General features: G+C 40.9%; 1 protein-coding gene across 16 annotated transcripts in view; it reads right to left on the bottom strand.

The window, feature by feature from the left end:
- Window positions 1-23,099, bottom strand: part of Utrn (utrophin) — a 503,427-nt gene that overhangs the window by 77,044 nt on the left and 403,284 nt on the right. For all 16 annotated transcript variants that reach the window (XM_008758594.4, XM_008758593.3, XM_063281961.1 and 13 more), the window contains 4 exons: window positions 18,014-18,282; window positions 12,783-12,929; window positions 9,411-9,489; window positions 5,859-5,919 (listed from right to left, as the gene is read on the bottom strand). In XM_008758594.4, the coding sequence (XP_008756816.1) occupies window positions 5,859-5,919; window positions 9,411-9,489; window positions 12,783-12,929; window positions 18,014-18,282 (556 nt within the window). The remainder of the gene's footprint in view (window positions 1-5,858; window positions 5,920-9,410; window positions 9,490-12,782; window positions 12,930-18,013; window positions 18,283-23,099) is intronic.

Raw genomic sequence — 23,099 nt, forward strand, 5'->3', positions numbered from 1 at the left:
TGGCAAATCCCGGGCCTGGAGCTGCTCAATCGCTTTGCCTTTTCTGAATGGAAGCAGCTGTGGTTGAATACGGAGGAAAATCAGTCTACATCCAGACGGTTTCTACTTTAAATATCTGATCCGAATGCCTGCCTACTGAGAAGTGAACCAGTGTCCCTAAACTCCAAGATCACAGACCCCTGCCTTCGTCCTTCTCCCTGCTTATCCAAAAGGAAGCTTCCTTCCCCAATATTATCTTGCCTTCATCTCACATTTGACTGAAAAATTAGAAACCTCTAGATTCTATCTCCCTACTCCCAAATCCACAGCATTCCCTCCTCTACCTGCCTTCCTTAACTCCCTTAATTGAAAATCACTGATACCAGCAGTGGCCAATTCCCCACCAATGATTAAAAGAGGAAAAAAAAATGTGTTATATTATCAGCACTTCTCACAATAAAACTGATCTCAAAAAAACAATTCTACTGCCAAATACACACACACACACACACACACACACACACACGCACACACGCACACACTCACACACGCTCGCGCGCCCGAGCATACTCGCACACATGCACACACAACCATAACCGTAACGATACATCTTCTTCTAGTGTTCACCCTTTTCCCGCTTCTCTACAAACAAAGCTCACCATCTATTAAGCAATAGTTACACTTCCTGCTGTCACACTATCTACTCAATCAATTTGCCTTTGGCTCCTAGCTCTTCTCCTCCATCCAAACTGCTCTTATCAAAACTGTCAACAAGCCGCAAAGTTCCCAGTGGAAAGGCCCTAACTCTGGGGATAAGAGTTTCCTGAGGATGTTATGTAATAGGTTAGAAGATAAGAAATGATAAGGAAGAAAAATAGATAATAAACCTGATTAAGGTAAAACATAAGGGCTGGGATTATTACAACAATTGTTTTAATATGGTTTATAAGAGTTGAATCTAGGAATCTACTGACCAATCAACTTTTTAGAGGTGTCAAAACTATGTAGCGAAACAAATGCTGTTAGTCCCGAGTGACGTCACTCATCTGAGTAACACTGTCTCAAACCCTAACAGACCATGTTTGCTGTCATCATGGTCTCAATATTTGGTTTCTTCAGGTGTGGCCTATAAGAAGAAACTCCACTGTCCCAGCACCCACCAATGTATCTTGAATCCTCACTCTGTGAACAGGATTACACAGGCTATGGGGCTGCTGGGACAGCAAGGGATTGGAAAAAAAAATGCAGATTTATTTTGGAAAGTCTCCCTTCTAGGCAGCAAATACAGCTTAAAGATGCATGTCAATGGAAGTCATTGCTATAGTCTGGCTCTTAACTCTTTAGCTTCCCCAGACTTGCTCCCTAAAGTAGCACTACCGGGAAATTGTGGAGACTTAAAGGGGCAGTGCCCAGGGGAACTCCAAAGCAGGACTCTGAAGTTCCTTCCTCTCTCTGTCTTTGGCTTCCTAGTTGGGCAGTTGAGAGGTTTTGCTCTTCCACAGACTTCTCCTATGATATGCTTCTTGGGAACGGGCTAAAAAGCAACAAGGACAAACAACCATGCCTGGGAGCATCCAGATTGTAAGTCAGAAAAAACTTGTTTTTCTTTTCTTTCTTTCTTTGGTTTTTGTTTGTTTGTTTTAATTTATGTATTCTGGTGATTTGAATAAAAATGGCCCCTTTAAGATGATATGGAATGACACTATTAGGTGTGGCCTTTTTGGAGGAAGCATTGGAGGAACTATGGGTAGGCTCTGAGTTTCCAAAAGCACAAACAAGGCCCAGTGGCTCACTAGCTCTTCCTGCTGCCTGCCAGTCCAGGTAGAGCTCTCGGCTAACTCTCTAACACCATGTCTGCCTCCATGACTTCATGCTCCCCACCATGGCAATAACAGAGTGACCTCTGAACTGAGTCCCAACTAAACATTTTCCTTATACGAGTTGCTGCAGTCATGGTGTTTCTTCACAAGCAATAGAAACCCTAACTAAGACATGTATCTATTTTCTTTTTTATTTATGAGATTATAATTACATTTCTCCCTTCACTTTTCTCACTCCAAACCCTTCCATATACTCCTCCCCATTCTCCTTCAAATTCACTATTTGATATTGCATTCTCTCTCTCTCTCTCTCTCTCTCTCTCTCTCTCTCTCCAAAATAAGCTGCTAAATAATGTTCCTTTTGTGTATGTTTGCAGAGCTGACTGTCTGGCCCTAGACAACCAATTGGCATCCTCTGCACTGGGGAAGGCCACCTCCAAGACTCCAAGACTTCTGCAGTCGCCTACAGTTGTTTGTACAGGGCTGAGGCCCTGTGGGTTATCCCACCCATTCCACTTAGCATGTCCATTGACGTGACGTCATCCTTGTTCAGCTCATGTTTGGGCGGGCATGTCGATGAGGACTTATGGGTCTATCTCCCAATGTTACTAGAAGACACAGTCTCACAGCAAACCCCCTGATTCCCTGACTCTTACAATCCACCACCTCTTCTGCCATGTTCCCTGAGCCTTAGGAGAGGGAGTGTTTGTAGCTGTAGCCATTGGGACCAGGCTCTACAGCTCGGCATGTTTATTAAACCTATGGTTCCTTATGACCTTACTCATTCCCTCTCCGGCATTTGTTAGTGCACCAGGAACCTGACTAACGCAGGCATTAACCAAGAATCACGCCACATGGGCAAGTCCTCACAGTTCAGATCCACATCCTGACTCTCTTCACAGGCATGCCACTCACTACCGTGCACTTCAAGATGCTAATGAAGATCCATCTTGTTATGCCTCCTATATTTTAAATTAACCTATACAGTTAAGATGCAACCTAAAAATAAATTTGACCTTTCCTTTCAAAATCTCTTACTGTACTCTAGCATTACATGCATGAAAATGCAAACTTAAATTTCTACTTGAATACAATTTTCGGTTGGCTAAATTAATTCACTCGGTTTGCCTCGGGAAATTCTAATGGCTTAACAATAGTGCCAAGTAGGTTTTAAACATATTTTTCTACTTACTTGTACAGGCACGCAAAGGGAAGTACACATTAAAAGTCCTTTCATTCATCATTTACTTGCTTATGAACTTATCCAAGGATTGAATTTTATTTTCATAACAATTCTAAGTGAAAATCTGGCTCTCTAACTCTACCTCCCAAGCTTAATGTTCCTTTATCTATGTGGAAATGGACTGGAAAGTTACATAACTGAGTAAATAATGAAAAACTGCCAGATTAATGAATTTTATAGAACGCAGAGAATTTGCTCTAAATTAAATGCTAAATCTGTAATGGACTTAAGAAAATGGCCCATTTCCCGGTGGGTAACTACAGACCCATGAGTCACAAAGTACAAGCAAAAACAAACCCAAAAGACAAGAAAGCAAGACGAGAACCTCGTGGTAGGAGGGGATTGACGGAGGTGGAAGAGGATAGGATAGTGAGGTAGGCGGGGATTGATGGAGGCGGAAGAGGATAGGATAGTGAGGTAGGCGGGGATTGATGGAGGCGGAAGAGGATAGGAAAGAGGAGAGAATGAGTAGATAAATAACGCCAGAATGCATTCTATGCATGTATGAAACTGCCAAGTAATAACTACTAAAACAAGAAAAGGAAATCCGATATCTACTAAGATATAGAAAACATTATAGGAAGCTTAACCTTTAAACGTCGTCGTTAAAGAATTGTCACTGCTGTTTTATATATATTATTTTTCCAGTGCTGGCTACGACCAAGCAATAAGATGTCAGACCAACTTTTCTCCCATGTTTTCTCACCATGAGAATTGACTGTTTGAGTATGAACACTCTTCCATTGTACCCCAACATAAACTCTAGGGGTTAGAGGAGGTCTAACTGCTTAATCCTTGGTCATCTATGACTAATGTGGACAAATGAAAATTCTTCATCTAATGGAAATATATATATATATATTAAAGATGAGCTTTAGATGTCTGCCCCGACACCCCGCAACAAACCAAACAAAACCCCCCAAAAATCAGTGTGTGAGCTTCACTGAGTAAGAGACTTTCAATTTTCTTTATCTAGTGAGAACAAATACTGATTATTTTTAGATCAAGTTTACATTTTTAAAAATCTGATTATAGAGGAATCCAGGTCAACACAACAAACTAGTTAGTTCTAATCAATCTTTATGGAATTCTAAACTTGGGGCTGTATACATACTCGTTTTCAATGCTACCACACAAAATGCTTCCAAAGACTAGCACTGAGTCTAGCAGGGATGAGTTTCTGGGAGGTCTACAAGGATCACATTCCCCTTCATTCCCCGCTTCTTCATAGTGTCTCCTATTCCCAGGATGACGTTGTTCTCCCTCCATTTTCAAAGTTGCATCTGTACCTCCCTCTCTCAGTCTGGCTTCTCCTCAGCTGCTCTCTTCCTTTTAAAAGGCTCTCGTGAGTTCACTGATGCTATCAGGATAATCTGCCTATGATAATCTACAACCTGGAGACTGTTGATAGATGCTGTTGTTGACACTATTATGTGTAAGAAGAACTGAGTCAAAGTCCCAGGGTTTGGGATTGGACTTCTTTAAGGGGAGGGCTCGTTCTGTCCCAGATTTATAACTATTATTACTTGGTTTGGATCAATATATACCCAAGCAGACTAAAGTTCTTGAATACTATTGCTATAGTCATTATTGGTTGAAATGAAAATGTAAACAGCTAAGAAATTTTAAACTCTTAATTAGGTGGCCACGACTGATTTCAAGAAAGACATCTCATCCAGTCTTAGACTCCTTTCCACTCATGTCTGGAAATTACACACCCCATCAATTGCTTTGATGCCAGATTCTAGAATTCAGTACAACACAATATACCAGGTGCTGTCTATAAACCAAAGAGTTAAATCTCACAAGATAATGCAACACGTCCTGCTTAATATATTTCTATAGATGATGACAAGTTTGTTTTAAAAATGGGAATGGACTTCAGGATAGAAGGAAGGACATATTAAAAGGTATTATTCTACAAATATTATTTCCACAAGCTTTTCCTAAACAAAGATCAGACAGGCCGATTAGCATTGGCACAAGGTTTTTCAAGAGACCACACTTTGTTTCAGACTTGATACAAAGAAAACTTGGCATAGAGATCTTTTTTTATTCAATTTGCCCAAGGTCACACTGCTAACATGAGCCGCAGCTGTCTTTGGATACTCCGTGTGCACTATCAGAATTATGACCTCGTCCTCCTAATACATAATAGGGTCGATGACAATGATCAGTGCTGGATTGCATTGTAAATCAGCTGTGTCACTAACTTCCTCTTCCAGGGACAAGGGAAGAGTGCTCCATCATTCTTTTCTGTGACCAAATATAGAGTAAGTGAAGAACCAGCATCCTAAGATGGTGTGTAAACTAGACAAGAGTCGGAACTTGTCAAATAAGAAGAAATAGGAGAGAGAAACTAGGCTGAACAAGCCTTATGATGAGGAGGAAGAGGAGGATGAAGACGGTGATAAAATAGGAACTCAGTGCTCTTTCCCCATTGCCAGAAAGACCTAAGGAAGGACAATGTGCTGACCTTGATACTAATTTCTTCCCATTATTAAACACGCATAGCTTCCTCTTGTTATCGGAATGAATTCTGTTATTAAAAGTACAGTGTTTGGTGGTGCGTATCTTTACTCCCAGCGCTGTGATTGGGGGTTGGGGGGGATCTCCCTGAATTCAAGGCTAACCTGTTTCATAATAAGTTCCAGGCCAGCCAGGACTACATAGTGAATGTCTCAGAACAAACAAACAAACAAACAAACACAATGACCAACGACAAATCAAGTTAGGTAGGAGAGTAATAGAACTCTTAAAATATTTGGTAAAATTTTATTTTCCTGGTACCTAGAGGAGAATTGAAGTCAACTTACTTGATGTAATAGGGCACTTTATTATGCGAAATGGATCTCTGCCACGGCAGCTGGACTGAAGCTGAGGAAACAAAGGGAAGTTATTGGAAGCAGCAAGCCTTACACCTTAATGTAAAACAAATGAACACATTTCGTATCAAATCTTGAGGGACCCATTCTGGCTCTAAGCTGGATTCCTGCAATTAAGAAAAGCCCGAGGCCAAGCAGAACCGCTTTAAAGCTTCCTGTAAAGTGAGGAAAAGAACTTAGACTCAACTTCTAGAGAGGATTCTGTCAGGCCCTGTTGGTGAAAGCACTTTCATGAAGTCAGGTTGTTGTTCATAAACATTACAACACAGAACTCAGTGCCATGCGCAAAGGTGCTCTCGATACATTGTGCATTCAGATTCAAAACAACGATCCTCGAGAAGGGATTTCTGGATCACTAATAGTATTCTTCGCTTTGCAACATATGCATAGGCTCAGCTATTATGAACAGATGGCACTCGAGCAAATTTAATTATAATAAGTTTTTAGATAGAAAATTTAACATATAAATAGGCGAAGGAATTTTATGAGCCAAGCAGATCATCTAAGAAGAATTATCAGACACTTATTTTCATCCGCAATACTTAAAAAACAGCTATCCATGTTTGTAGTGTGTTTGAGATGTTCGCCATGATTGAGATATTATGCCTTTTAATGGAAGTACTTACTTGTCACAATTCTGTTTACTAATTACTCGTAAAGATATATTACTGTTTTAGCAAATCGATTATTTAAAAATGTATTTAAGTAGAGTAGCCCACATGAATTTAGAACCAGGGGAATTATGCTAAGCAAGGTACCAGGTAAATTAAAATGAAATTTTATACTATCTCTAGACCTTCACATAGATATATGGCACTATTTTTTTTGTCTTAATTTCTTGGCACATTGATATCTTCCAAATGCGTAACATTCCAGGCTTTGCCAAGGATTCCAAATCCACATTTTACTTTGATAATGCAGCAATATCCACACACCAACGTTCAGTTTGATAGAGAAAAATCTAAATACATAGAGTTAAAAATAGTTGCCCAAGTATTGGAGAGGTGGCTCAGTGGTTAAGAGCACTGGCTGCTCTTCCAGAGGTCCTGAGTTCAATTCCCAGCAACCACATGGTGGCTCACAACCGTCTGTAATGGGATCTGATGCCCTCTTCTGGTGTGTCTGAAGTCAGTGACCATGTGCTTGCATATATAAAGTAAATCTTAAAAAAAAGAAAAAGAGAAAGGAAGGAAGGAGGGAGGGAAGGAAGGAAGGAAGGAAGGGAGGGAGGGAGGGACGGAGGGAGGGAGGGGGAGAGAGAGAGAGAGAGAGAGAGAGAGAGAGAAAGAGAAAGAAAGAAAGAAAGAAAGAAAGAAAGAAAGAAAGAAAGAAAGAAAAGGAGTCCTATGATATGAGGTCCCATCTCTACCTCCCCCTCAAAAAGCTGCTCAAAGTCTTTCCAAAATGGTGCAGTTCAGACACCAAATTTCCTCCTTACCAGTTGTTCTTGTCTTGATGGAAGGCAAGCACTCAGCCTTCTAACTGTGTCCATAGATGTTCATAAACATACATGGAAATGAAGAATCAGGAATGCTAAACGTCTCATGAGAGCCAGCCTCATTTAATGTTGGCACCAGGCTAATAGGTCAGGTTTTATTACCTGTCTCATGGAGCAGGCTTTTTTTTTTTTTAATAAGCATGAATAAAGTCCAAGTAAAACAATCAAGCCAAAAACCACAAGCAGCAAGGGATAAGAATTATTAAATGTGCTCACTTGCCTCCATTTATTTAATAATTATTGGATTTGAGTAACCAAGCTTCCAGAACTGTCAGTTGGTAAACACGGAAAGACCATGTGTTTGAGCACCGGGAAGTTCATGGTGCTGCTGCAATGCTTCATGACTGAAGAAACATGAACTAGATTTCCATGCGAGAGGTTGCCAGGTGAAAAGTTAGGGCTCCATCAGCATTAGCAGATAAACCGCTCATTGGAACCATAGAGTCTCAATTATTTACAAATGCCTCTTTAATTTGGCTTTAGTTATTCTACGGGGTTTAGAAATCTATAATACTTAATATCTAATGAGTGTGATAAGAGGCTATTTATTTTAACATTAATGCTATCCATATGTTAAACATTAAAAAAAAAAAAATCCATCCTTACCCACCACAGAGGACTATACATCACTAAGAGACAAACACCTACAGGCTCAGTTAGGAACTGAAGATGGGTAAGTCTTCGAGGTAGGGGACAGAAAACGACAAATTCGATGTCACAAGAATGTAAAAGTAAATAAAGCCTGGCCCTTGATCTTTTGATTCAGATCCCCAGATTTGTCAGAGTGATGAGAGAGCGAGCGAGCGAGCAAGAGAGAGAGAGAGAGAGAGAGAGAGAGAGAATATTAAGACAAAATACCAACGAAATTAATTTAATCAAAAAACATGGAGTTTGACTTCATCTTTCTCTGTGGTTTCAGAGAGAATAAGAGTTTCCATAATTGAGAAGTATTCTTGGCCTTGACCTTAAAATTTGCTTAAATTTAATTAAATTACACAACTTGTTTTTCCCCGTATACTTCCCATAGGAAATTAAAGGAAAGGCATTAATATATGCTGAGAGCACATTTGCCAAGGTGTGAGCTGGGTGCTTTGTCTAAATGGATAGACTATCACATTTAATTCTTGAGGCAATCTGAGGAAATAGGTGTGCAGAAATCAAGAAATTAAGTTTCAAAAATCCTCAGGTCTAGTGAAAGACAGTGTTAACATTTAAATTCAATTTGGGAGTTTCAAAATTCAGCATTCTTAAATATCATGATAAGTAAGTGAGAAATAAAACAGGGCTCAAAATTATTTACCCACGTCTTCATGAAGTAATATATAAAATTAAAAATTCTAGTTGGAGGATGTTCCATTAAACCTACCATTGTTCAACGCTTAATATACAACATTTGCCTACAAGATGAGCCTAGTAAACCAACATCGTCAAATTTAAGTATTTATATAGTGATTTAAAATGCATGTGCAGCTTTAAAAAAAAACCTAAGCATACATATACATATATGTATATATGTATATGTGTGTGTGTATATATATATATATATATATATGTGGAGAGTGAGAAAGAGAGACAGAGAGAGAGACACACACAGAGAGAGAGAGAGAGAGAGAGAGAGAGAGAGAGAGAGAGAGAGAGAGAAAATTGAGATAAACTAAAAAACCTTAAAGCATAAATTTTTGGTTTGAAACATTCCTAACCTTTGCAAGACAAATACCATATACGTTATCATAACCAATGTTTAATGAGAAAACATATCAAGAGACAAATTTACTTTTGTTTTCCTTTGAAGATTTACCAATTTGCATACTGTGTTACATAAGCAATAAGTAATGTTTCATGAATATTTTCTCTTAAGCAAGTATTTATTTAAAGTATAGTTAGAGCAAAGACATAGATAGCTTCTTGGGCAAAACTGAAGGAACTTGCTAATTCGTTCACATTAAACAAGACTCAAAAAAAAAAAAAAAAGTACTGATACTTACTGGACAGAAAGTGTTGGGAAGATGGCCCAAAATCTCTGTGGGCTTCCTGGAGCTGCTTGAGCCGATCCTCCACCGAAACCTGCACACATGCACAAGGCAGAGAATGTGACTGAATTTAAGATGATGGTTTGCACAATATCCCTCGCTCAATTACTCTATCAAGTGGTGCCGTTGTTCAATTAATTCATTACTGCTTGGGCTAAAAACTTTTCTTCTCCTTAAAGCAGTCGTATGGGAAATCATCTTCTGACATTAAATAATGGTAAAGAAAGTCAGAGATTATTCTAAACTATCTACATGAGCTTTAAATCTATACGGTGACCACATTAGCTAAATATTATTATGGTTATCATTTTATAGACGAAGACATTGAGACACAAGAAGGACCCGAGGACAGAGGAAGGACCCTAGTCAGAAACCATGAGCATTTATGCCTTGGCCATTTGAGGCTTTATCTATGCCTGAAAACTGTTCTCCCCCACTTCGCCCCAGGAAGCATGCTTCTAAGGCAGCTTACGATGTGACCACGGGAGGAGCTCTTATTCATCCCTCTTTTATGAAGAAGATGATTAAAGTGCCACAGAGACCGTGTGGGAAATGGAGCTTAGAGAACTCTAAAGACAAGACATAAACAGACGAATAGAGGGGGAGACAGGCAGTTAGGCAGATGATTGCAGATTGTTACACGGATTGATAGGTATATGGATAGGTAGGTAGGAAGGCGGACAGACCGACAGACAGACAGATTAGATGGGAGATGGATAAATGAATATGTGAAATGGCAGGAGACAGAAAACAGAAAGCTGGGTGTGAAACACCCTTGAGTTTTCCGATAAGTTTGCATCTGACGGTCTCTTAAAGAAAGAGGAGCCTCTGAGCCTCTGAGCGTCCCTGCTCGAGGTCGAGATGTGTGACCAGTGGGTCTGAGCACATCATTCTGTTCTACGGTTGGTAGTGCGCATTCTATGGTTCCTGAGCCACATGACAAAAACAGTTATGAAACCAAATGCAAATGAGCGGCGATCGCATAGACATTTCCATTCCCCTGGCTCTGCTATTTGTCCCTGCAGTGCTATTCCATTTAGATGGACAATTTCATTCTCAGCTCACTGTAAATAAACTGGAATCCGTCTAGCTCACTGGGCAGCTCGGTTCTCTCCCGGTCAGCTACGTAAATTGCACCAGGGTCCGGCTTTATTCATGATGAGAAATGTTCGAACGTCGTATTTTATGAGTGAGTAAGCTGTTATTCCTGAAATTTAACAGCACTGTCTGCTAACGCGGATTTGCCTTTGCTCATCCGGGACTGATATTTGAACTCCAGCAGCTAGCAGCACCAGAGATAAGGACGTAAGCATACATGCTCCCGTCAGGCCTAACGTGTCGGCTGACGTCTTTAGAGATGGGGATAGCAGAGGCAAAGCAAAAAGGAGATCAAGAAAGGCCGGAAGAGCGACATTCAAATGAGTATGGACAATGATGACACGGAGGAACGGGGCAGAAGCGAGAAGAATAAGGTTCAGGTGTCGCCGTGAGCACTTACAAATTTAATATGGTTGACCTGACTAATCCCAGATTATTGTTGAATACAGAATGTATTATATTCACATGTTGCATTTTCAATTTCATTAAGAAAACGTGTACCATAAAATTTAAAAAAAATTAATACTCATTTATTTTATGTGGAGGGGAGTGAAGGAGGGTAGGACACAGGTGCCACAGAGCATCTTTTAGGAGTTGGTCCTTCCCGTTGCAGGAATTAGAGAAAGGATTGAAAGAGCTGAAGGGGCTTGCAATCCCATAAGAACAACAATGCCAACCAACCAGAGCTTCCAGGGACTAAGCCACTACCCAAAGACTATACATGGATGGACCCTGGGCTCCAGCTGCATATGTAGCAAAGGATGGCCTTGATGGGCACCAATGGAAGAAGCCGCCCTTGGAGCTGCCAAGGTTGGACCCCCAATATAGGGGAATGTCGGGGGTCTAAGGGGTGGTAAGGAGAGTTGGATGGGGAGGGGAACACCCTTATAGAAGGGGAGGGAGGCTTATGGACAGGAAACTGGGAAAGGGAATAATGTTTGAAATGTAAATAAATACCCAATTAGAGAGAGACAGAGAGAGAGAGAGAGAGACAGAGACAGAGACAGAGACAGAGAGACAGAGAGAAGAAGAAGAAGAAGAAGAAGAAGAAGAAGAAGAAGAAGAAGAAGAAGAAGAGGAGGAGGAGGAGGAGGAGGAGGAGGAGGAGGAGGAGGAGGAGGAGGAGGAGGTGGTGGAGGAGGAGGAGGAGGAGGAGGAGGAGGAGGAGGAGGAGGAGGAGGAAAGGAGTTGGTCCTTTCCTTTTACCATGTGGGTTACTGGGAACAAATTCTGGTGTCTGCAAATACATTTACCTACCAGGCCCAATCTAAGTGACCTCCTTGGGCATTTTGATGTTGGGTAATGCAAAATACATATTATAACCTAAAATGTATCATGCTTTTCAAATAAAATGATTGAGTTAGCACATTTGTCTTCTTAAGTGCCATATTGTAATTAGGCAGCATTATTTGCTGTCACTCTTCTAGTTACAGCCTGCTACTAATTTTTACCAAAAAAGTTATAGCCGTTTTGACTAGCAGGCGGAGACCGAATGTGTCACAGATCCTTTGTACCATGAACGACTGCCTGGCATGGACAATAGTCGGCCAATGCTCATACCCGGGAACACTCATGGGTCCTGGCTCAGTTAAATCTGGAGTCTACAAGTAAGGTCGAGAGCCTTTGAAAGGATTGCCTTGGGAAGGTCGGTTCTAGAAGCTAAGTGTGGGAGTGCTTCCTGTAACAGTTAGAAAGCTCCTGCACAGTAAACAATGTCAAAAGAGAGGAGAAAAGCTTTGTAACTTTTCAAAAGAACACATAATGAAGGTAAGAAAATGATTCCTTTACAAGTAACAACAGGACAAATGATTCTGTGGCAGACAATAGGTTACAATTGCAACGACTTACTGGGTTTTTATGTAATTTTCTACAAGTATTACATATAAATAAATGTGAATTATGACAAAAACTCCACAGTCATAAGTAAACGATGCTCTTGGTTTCAAGATATAGTAAGACAAATATTTGCTAAATTCATTATCAAACACCTTCAAGTAAAGAGAGGCAAGGTATGTGGTTTAAAGGGAGGCGGGTCTTAAAGACCACTCAAGTCCTTCTGTCTGTGCACATCCTAAGGTGTGTTTTTTATGTTTTAAAAAGAGGCAAAGAATTGTTACACGCTAAGAAACTAAATGCAAATCAACAACTGCACAGTTTCCTGAAATTTCCCTTCCCGTTCTGTATTCCTTATACAGTGTTAGATCGCATTCTGAAGGGCTAAGCCCATACCTGGAGAAGTTTCCATCGCATATTGAGGTCATCCAGCTGGCGAGACATCTTTGGAGACGGATGCAGGTCGAGTGGGGACAGCTGACTGGACAGGTCATTCATTGTTTTAACTTTTAGATTGATTGGTGCAATTTCTTCTCTAAACGCCTGGGAGAAGACAGGTTATTTTAGAATGTCACTGGAGGAAACCTTCTCAAAAGCCAGAGCTGCCGTCTTCTACTGAAGACCATGGGAAGGCCATCGTGAGGCCATCGAGTAGAGATGCTACTTGATGACAGGTGACTGCTTCCGGCCTACACAGCCAGAGACTCCCTGAGCATTCAAGTATGTGAGCGATGAGAAAACCTCCTTGCAAACTCATTTAAGACGCTAAACATTTCTCTCTAGTCTAATATGTGCAAACTATGGGACTATTGCTGCATGGTCCACTTGCTTCTACTTTACTTTCACGCCTTCTGTTTCTCTTATAGCCTGGCTGTTTCCACTCCTTTATTTCACCAGACACGACAAGTTGACTTGAACTCAGTCATGCTTAGATGAGGTGTCGAGTAAAAGTGGCTTTCCTCACAACTAACGTATGGTTATTGGATGCTGGAGAGAAAAGCTCTGTGTCTCCCAGAACCCACTGTGATCACAGTCTGTGCTTAGGGGAGGGGCAGGAAGAGCAGAGCATCCTGGAAAAGCTATGGATGAGTCTCAGAACTGAACTGCTGCCTCTGGGTACAGAACAGACAGGTGTATGTCCTGGGCGAGCATATGAGAAAGGGAAGATGGACTTTAGAGCCAATGAGAGCAAACAGCATAATGACGCACTCATGGCCTCCATTCTCCACAGAATTCCACCTGTCTAAAGCACTGGTTTGCTTTCTCTGACAAAAGTCTTTGTCTAGATGCCCTAGATCCTGGAATGCCTCAGCTGGGAGATTTCCCTCTGCAGCCTTGCCAGGAGGCCCTTTCCCAACATTCCTGGGACTTTCTGTTCAGTGTCATCAGCCCAACTGCGACTTTCAGCCAATGTATCAAAACATGCAAACCCCGGGTCACGTGTCATGGCATAGTTATTCTGACAGTTCTGAGCTATTCCACCCCTATGACTGGACATCGCAGATTTCAGTTCTTAACCATTAGCATTCACATTCTCCCCGTTGCATGGAGGAAACTGGTGGAGAAGAGACACTTCCCTACATTTAGTACCTGCACACACACACACACACACACACACACACACACACACACACACACACACAGTAGTACTCATCTGGTATCTTTCTGATGTTACAGTAAAAACCAGAATCCACCTTCTTTGCTCCTCAGTCTTAGGTCAGATGTTAGGACAGATAAGCAGCTTCCCAAGAGGACAGGGATTTAAAAATTGCCTCCCCTAAAACCTATCCTGAATTGTAGTGGTTGCTAAAACCCAATATTCAGGAATCAGGTTTTTTTTCCAATGGTAAATCAGGGAATATATTTTAATGTTTTCAAACTCTTGACTATGCCTAAAGGCATGGGGTTAAGTCCAAAGGAGAGTTGAAGAACAAACTACAGGAGAAGAGACTGAGAGTCAGAAACCAACGTAGATAATAGAGGTGTCAGAGACAGCAATATATGAATCTGTAGACATGGAAGTCATCAGGTCTATTTCCAATCTCAGCAGACGCCAGTACATCAAAAGAAGACAGAAGAAAGGAAGGAATCCCCAAAAGACACATGGCCTGCTACAATATGGAAGGAGAAAGAATTTTGATTTGCAGTTGTTTTTATCTATCCTTGCCGATATTGGGCATCCAAAGATGGTCCAATGTGCACACGCAGACACATGTGCAAATCCAGTTATCAGACATGCAGTGACACAGTAACAGGCCTGACAGGTGCAAAGGATTAACAAATAAAACAGGTGTGAGGGACGGAGGGAAGCGTGGCTTAGGGGAGGACACAGAGCTCTTCAATGTGGACTCTGAAACGACTCAGATTTGCTCAGACACCGCTGAACACAAATGCTAGAACTCGAATGTTTCTAGAGATTTAACTGTGATTTTTTAGCTTGATATATTAATGCTCTCTTTCACATTTAAATTCTAATATGCATATTTTAAAATCAATATCCTTCTATTTTTTTAGGTATTAAAATTTAAAATTAACACGCTATTTGACAGGGTTCTAATTTTAAATAACAACCAGTTTTATATCAACAGATGGTAAAGGTGTTTTAGAATCTGATCAGAACTTCATGCATAATTTCAAGACAGGATTTAATTTTACTTTAAGGAACAATAGAGAAGCTTATATTTCTTCTGTGTAAAAATCCTGTTTTGTTTTGTTTTGTTTTCTGTTACATTAACAGAGTTTGGACAGGAAAGTCTTTTTGGCTCTGTTTGCACTTTTATGGCAAGGTGTTTTATAGCAATGAGGAAACTCTCTATGAAGGAAGTTTATCTTTTGCCTTTTAAGAGTTTCCAAATTAAGGGGCTTGAAATAAATGGAGTTATAAATGGCTTTCAGAACTGCCATGTGCTCTTGTATAAAGAACTAATTTATCATGTTTTGACTGTACTTTTCCTATAAGAGAATAAGAGTCAACGTAGCCCTCACTGCTATAAAAGCAGAAACATCTGCTACTATCAAAGGTGCTGGTTAAACTGTTGGCAGGTGTGTGTCTCAGACCCGTCTGGTACCCCAAGGTGTACATGCGGAAAGATGACCTTAGCAACTGAAGTTATTTAATTATACCTGAAGATTTTGTTTTTCAGCCGTACTTTGACATATTTACTAACATTTTGCAGTTTCTAGTGTTTAGTTTTTACTTCCCTGCACAGTTTTGTGATACACTTTAGGGAACACGTGAACTACTACATACGTTGAATTTATTTCATTTGGTTGAGTGAGACTTGAATTTTTAATTTTTAACATCTTAAAGGTATAAAAATAATTTAATCCAATTTATTCTTTCCTTTTAAACTATTTGATTTTGTGTATTTGCTTTTGTGTTTTAAGCTTCCCACTTAAGTAGATTTGAGTTTGGCTAGGGAGGCAAATCACTCCATTAAATAAAACTGCCAATTCCCAAACTGTATTCTCTTCAGATACAAATTTTCATTTTTCTCAACACTAATTATCCCCAATTATCCTGTGATACTTTCAAATTCAATAGGGTCAATTCCCACTCAAATCTAGAGGCATTTTGGTTATTCTTGTTTGTTTGTTTGTTTGTTTTGATTCTAACTGTATTTTGTAAATCATTAAAAGACTTCATAAGGTTTAAAACTAGTTAAGCCAGATTTGGTGTCAAGGCCTGTAACACCAGCTACATGGGAGACTGAAGCAGAAAGTTGGCAAGATTAAGGCCTATTTAGGTTATGGAGCGAGTTCAAGACTAGTCCAGACATCCTAGCAAGTTCTTGTCTCAGAATAAAAAGTAAAAGGAAGGCTCTGAACACAGTTGAATGGTGCTGCATTTACCCAGAATGCACAAGGCCCCAAATACAACACACACTAAGATAAATAAATAGGAAAAATATACAATGTGACCCATATTTGTAAAAGCTACACTGGTAAACTAATGATCATGCTTTTCTTAGCCTATTTTAAATTCACAATTATCCAGAGAAATGGTTTTTGGAATACTATAGGTTTTAAAATTTATAGAGTAGGCAGACACAAATCTATTATCAGAAATGGAGAACGCTATATTCTTTGTTAACACTTGCTTTGAATTTTAAAGTTTTAAGTTTAAAAGTGTTTGAATTTTGGAGGGTTTAAACTCAAAGGATTGGTCAAGGTTGTGTTTAACATTAGATAGAAAGAGGTCTTTCTGCATTGAAGGAGAAGAACAATTTAAAAAAAAATCACAGAGTCGCTAGATCTAACTAGCTGTGTGGGCTCGAGCAATTGTAGTTTTGCCTTTAGGAAACAATGTTTACTTGTTGCTGGTTTGCTAATTAAAAGAGATATCCACATGAACTGACAAAGAATGGTTCCTGGCAGGGAAGAAGAGGCCTTAAGAAATGCTAGCTATTGGGGTTGGGGATTTAGCTCAGTGGTAGAGCGCTTTCCTAGCAAGCGCAAGGCCCTGAGTTCGGTCCCCAGCTCCGGAAAAAAAAGAAAAAAGAAAAAAAAGAAATGCTAGCTATTGCTACTCCTCTGTGTAAACACACAGATGTTCACTCATTGTAACTGCCCTGAGTACTAAGTTGATTTCCCAGAGCTTCTCTCTCCACTCAGCCATGTTCAGAGAAAGGACGACTGCTACCCAGTGTCTATGAACACAAGACGTGTGTACCTTTTGCAATAATAATTCCACGCATGATGAATAGCCTTGGGCTCACCTCTTCTGACTGTCTCAGTGCTCATCCTCTGGTGTGATTCTGAAGCTGTAATCTGTGTCTTTTACTGTCTGAATTCTGTTACTCCCTCGCCCCCCACCCCCGCCCCCGAAAATGTTGAATGAGTAAGCGAAGTGGATTTACACCACAGAACTAATATCCTTAACCTTGGGCGATTTCCTGATTACAAATGGAATTTATAACTACATTTATTTTTCATTTACTCAGGCAGTAAGATAGAAATTATAGATGAGAATTCCCACTAAAGCCGTTTGTTTTTTTTATTAAACCTCTAAATCCAACCGCTAGTTTCTAGGAGACAGAACCTGTAGGCTGTACCACATGGGTACGATCCTATTAAATCTAGGCTGCGGGAATCAGTACAAAATAAACAACTTAAAAAAAAAAACAAATGAATAGGAAACAAGAGAAAATGAAATGGGGGTGGGGGCAATATCTGAAAACAAAGTGAACTTAAAAAGTTCGGAGAGGGGTTGGGGATTTAGCTCAGCGGTAGAGCGCTTGCCTAGCAATTGCAAGGCCCTGGGTTCCGTCCCCAGCTCCAGAAAAAAAAAAGTTCGGAGAGGTTTTGTTTTGTTTTAAATGGTTAAGCCTAATGTACACTATTTAGGGATACTCCATGGAATTTTTAAAATGTTTAAACAAACTAAATTAGCATAAAGCCACCTTGGTGGGTTTTTGGGGGGGTGGTAGGGGTGGGGGTGGGGGGACTACATATAGAAAACATCTGCCATTACTCCTGACTTAGATGGGGAGCTGAAGTGGTGTCAGCTTTATAAGAATCCCCAGTAATGATTTCTATACGTGAGGCTCTTTATTTGCGTTCTGTGCAACAACAACAAACAACAACGCGTTCCTTAAATATTCTTTGTCAAAGGGAATGGTGCTGACCAGGGTTTTCTCTATGTGATCCTGCAGCGAGTCGATAAGCAGGTCCCCCACGGGCTTCCAGCCATTGCGCACGGCCTCCACCTCCTTCATGTCCGCGTCGAGGTCATCCACGGCTCCCTGAAGGTCTCGGAGTTTCTCTAACGCCTTTCCTACTTGCTTTTGCCAGGTGCTAGTCACAGCATTTAGACTCTCCCACTTCTCTCTGACTTCAGAGGACTGTTTGCGCATGGCCTTGGCGATCTTCTGGGCTCTCTCCTCCGGAGTCAACTCTGTGATCAGAAAAGAGAAGGTTTTGATTGGGTGTCTACTCAGTTATACGTTTATTCTTTATATCCGAGTGTAAATCTCACTGTTAAAATGGTTACGTGTGTGTGTGTGTGTGTGTGTGTGTGTGTGTGTGTGTGTGTGTGTGTATATATATATATATATATATATATAGTTAGAATGGTCAGAGGAAAAAAATGTTCTCTCTATACATTTACCAGTAAGGCATAGTTACGTCTAAACGTACACTCAAAAAGAAAAGAAAATGCCTGCTCAGATTAGTAAATGGTTTAATGTTCATAGTGACTTCTGAATTTGAATACTTGAACACTTGTAATGCCTTCAAATGTGGCAAGATAACTCAAGAAAGAAAATATTTTTCCTCTACCATAAACTTACTTATGTAAGAATCCAAAGACAGTTTTTCATTTCATTGTTCTCAAGGGAAGTTAGAAGCATAATTAGCAGAGAATAGCTGTAAGTTATTTTTAAAAAAAAGATTAATTTATCGTGTTTCTTTAAAGAACGAATTCAAGGCATATGACATCTTAGAGACTTCATCGTCCATAAATCCGCTTGCTCGTCCATGTTGAACAAAGGACGTTTCTGAAGACTAAACATACGGAAACTGAATGTTTATCCACACTTCACCAGGAAAACTGCAAGATTACAAGGACCATCCTTGACATGTAACAGAACCAAGAGTCTGTGTGGAAGAAATAAACTAAGCCTCTCCAACGGAAAGAACACAGAACCCAAGGCTGGCAAGAAGAGCAACAGCCAGGAAGTGAAGGAAAGATGGGTACAGAATCCAAAGTCGGGCCGGTCCTGAGCCCAGAGTCAGAAAAAGTGAACCCAACAAGAAAAGTGCAAAAGGACTCATTTGGACACAGACGATGACTCACAAAGCAGGACAACCAGGTACCGAATGTCTGGGACTCTCTCACCCCTACACTTGGGGATCCCTCTTTAATCTAGCTGGTTTGAGAGAGCCTTCTTGACTGTCCCCAGAAACAGGGAGGCAGATCAAAAACACAGTTGTGGCGAATGCAGGTTCTTCTAAGGCGCACACGTATACAGATGTTCCCGGACTTAAGGTAGGGTTGTGGATAAACCCACCTAAGCTAAAGGAATCGAAAGTACATTTATTAGATCTGACCTACAAGTATCACAGCTCAGCCTGTACTGAATATGGGTAGAGTCTGATCTGAGCCTGCGGTGAGACAAGCTCATTGAACGCAAAGTTTCCTTCATGATAAAACACTAAAGGTCTCATAATACACAGAACACTGCACCAAATGCTCGAAATGGAATGGCCTTAGGGCTGCAGTCTCCTGTCACGGAAGCCCCCCGAATGTTTTAAGATGACTCATCCTGTTTTTATCTGCAATAATATCCTATCTTTGAGTATGAACTACATTAGTAATTTCTACTTTGCCTTAAAAATGCTTCTTTGGGAAAATAAGGTTTATCCACCTTATTCCCAAAATGAACTTTGTCCTAAAATGAACTGAAGCCAGCATTCCTAAACCTTTACACCCACCCTTATAAAAATATCTGCTGCCTATCTATCCTCACCTAAGTGTGATCCAAAAGTCAGACCATACATGTTTGTTTAATTTTCCAGAAATTTTTAAATACTGATACTCAGAGTAACCAAATGGCTTATGAAGAGCCCAGCAACCATGAATCAGTGCTGTTAAGTGACGGCTGGGTAGGAGAATCAAGGGTTAGAGGGGAAAGCACCAAAATGGTGGATACTCTGAATATACCAGACTGAACCTCACGTGTGTGGGCACACACTTACACTCACACTCACACACACCCCCCCCAATAATAATAATAATAATAATAATAATAATAATAATAACAATAAGTGAAAGCTAGTTTAAGATTCTAAGCCAGGAAACCTAGAGTAAAGGACCAATAAGTGTAACCAGCAGGTCAGGGCAGTCAGACTCCAGAGAGGGGGAAAAACAGTCAGAGTGTCATTAAAAAGTAACCTTTCTTTAAATCCTTATACCTTCGAGACATCCATAAAATGCTAAATATAACACCTATATTTTATATTTTACAGAAAAGTAAAATGTTATGTGTGAGATGAAAATTTCATTCCCAGAGCCCTCGGGAGAGGTGGGGTAACTTTTATGAGGGCTACACCTGCACTGGTTAATAAGTTACTGGGGCTTTTTTGAAGAATGTATTTTAAGCATTTGTGTTTCAGTGTCTACGGGAGGGAGAGAGGAAGAGAGGGAGGGAGGGAGGGAGAGAGGAAGAGAGGGAGAGAGGGAGGGAGGGAGGGAGGGAGGGAGGGAGAGAGGGAGAGAGGGAGAGAGGCACAGAGACTCTGTTCATGTTCAAGACAAGACAGCTTATTCAAAGTGATTTCCCTTGGATGAAGTAAAAACTGTTTCTGAATCAACTACTAAATAACACAGTCCACAGAGGGGCACACACAGCTCCCTCCTCCTGGGACAGAACATCCCATGTTGTCTGCCGTGCTTTTGTCCGGTGGAAGTTCTTCTGTTCGAGCAGTCCTTCCGTTGGTTTATCAGATAATCCCCACTTGAGCAGCTCACCAGTAGAGGAGCAAAAGCTCACCATCTGCTTCCCACAGAGGGCCTGTGCCCACTAAGCACTTTTGAGTCAGAACACAAGTGCATCCCATTACAGCAAGCCTGAGAGGCCTTTTTAAGCCAACGAGAGAATAACAAACAAAACCAACATTTTCCACGTTTGTGAGGCATGTAAAACGAAAAACAAAGCAATGTGTAAAATATCAAGTTAGGGCAATTTGAGGGGACAAAGTAGAAAAACACTAAGGAAAAAAAAGAAGAAAGAAAGAAAGAAAGAAAGAAAGAAAGAAAGAAAGAAAGGAAGGAAAGAAAACTCTGAAGCGGCAGAAAATATTTACAGGGAAAGAATATAGTTTTTAAAGGATGCATTCTTTATAAACAAAATCTTCTCATTTGAAAACCAACGGATAAATTCTGAAGCCTTGGGTGGAGAAGCATCTTAACCAGTCATTCTATAGCATGGCATTGTATGAGAAACTCTGCTGATTCAAACTGATCCTTTCTAGAAGCTCCTATCAGAGGCCCACACTGAAGCGAAGTGATTTGGCCCAGCGCGCAGGAGAGTCCTGGAGAGATGCCCACACTGCCCCAGCGGTCCCAGTATCTGTCAGTAGAGCACGCCTAGCTTAACGGAATACAAACGCTGATGCTCTAGTCCTGCAGCTGAATGAGACGCAGTTCCCTTCCACTGGGTTGATGTGTCAATTCCGTGTACAACATGGCCACTCCATACAGGAGGCCTGGGAGCCCAGCGATAAGAGAGCATTCTAATTTGCATTTGAAAACAGGGACAGGCCTGATGCTAGAGAGGTAAATAGGAGGACAAAGCCTGCAGCTCTGAGGCCAGAAGAGCTCTTTCCATGGCACTGCCTTCCCGCCCAGTGTCCGTGTGCACCTGTGTGGATATTTTCATTCATCCCTCTCCACCCTCCTCCCTTCAGGCCTGGGGACCAAACTGCCCAAAATCTGAAGGTAGAATTATATTTAAATTATACTATTCACATGCTTGGATTCATTTGATTACAAACGTCCCGCCATACCTTATGGATATTTTGTCTGTTCTCTCTTTTTATTTTATGACTTTAAATAGTAATGCCCATAATGTGCTACAGATTTTAGCAAGACCAGAAGGGGGGAAACTGAGGTTGGTGTCACATGCCTGTAATGGATATGGATCTCTGCCCCTGAAGTTTGAGGCCAGCCTGGGCTACATGGAAAGGAAGAGAGGAAAGCTCAGAAAATGTTTATATTTTTTTCCGAGTGTGCTTGTGGATTGTCCTGCATTTATAACATTTTGTCTAACATTTTATAACATTTTGCATTTTGTCTAAGCTCCGCCCCACAGCTGCCTGACAACAGCCAGGTATGCTCCGCCCATAGCTACCTAGAAACAGCAAGGTATGCTCCGCCCCACAGCTGCCTAGCAACAGCCAGGTGTGCCTACTCACTATAAAAGGGACTGCTCACCCCCTGTGTTCTTGCCCTTGCCTTCCGGCTCCCATTCTATCCTTTTGCCCCTTCCTCCAGTCTCTCCCCATTCCCTTCCCCTATTCTCTACTTCTCTTCCTCACCTCTCCCTCCTCCTCTCCCCCTCCTCCTCACTCGCCCCCCTTTTCTACCATCTCAACTCCCCTCCCCATTCCCTGAACAACCTCTATTCTATACTATACCACCATGTGGTGGGTCCCTCGGGGGAAATGGATACCTCAGCATGGGCCGGCCCGCCGAGGCAATCTCTAACCCTCACACCTCACCACACATCCACAAAATATATCCCAACTTTTTTTTTTTTTAATCTTTTTAAAAACACAACAGTGGGAACAAAGACTACAGGGAAGAAGGCAGACTGTGGCTAGGAGCTAGGCCCAGACTTAAGCAGCAGAACCACTTTTATTCTTGTGCATGTGTGTTGCTGGAGAACAGGGAACGATACCTGATATGTTCATAACGTCTTTCCAAGAGTAAAACCCATGGAATCCTCTTCTCTTATTCTAGGAAAACACTTTACTCTTGATGTTTATTTTAAGAAAGGTAGACAGTCTCCCTTTGTGTGCTTGTGAAAATATTTATTTTAAACAATTCTTTTATAAAATAATGATAGACATTTATTAGAACCATCCTGGTCTTGTTAAGGATGGTTTCCTAACTTTATCATACTTTTTTTTTTCCCCCTTAATTTTGGTGCTGATCCAGCTTCTACTTCGTGTTACTACTGATTCTAAATAGTTATGTCACCACCGTTTGCT

The sequence above is a fragment of the Rattus norvegicus genome, chromosome 1 (genome assembly GCF_036323735.1).
Source record: "Rattus norvegicus strain BN/NHsdMcwi chromosome 1, GRCr8, whole genome shotgun sequence".
NCBI classification, from domain to species: Eukaryota; Metazoa; Chordata; class Mammalia; order Rodentia; family Muridae; genus Rattus; species Rattus norvegicus.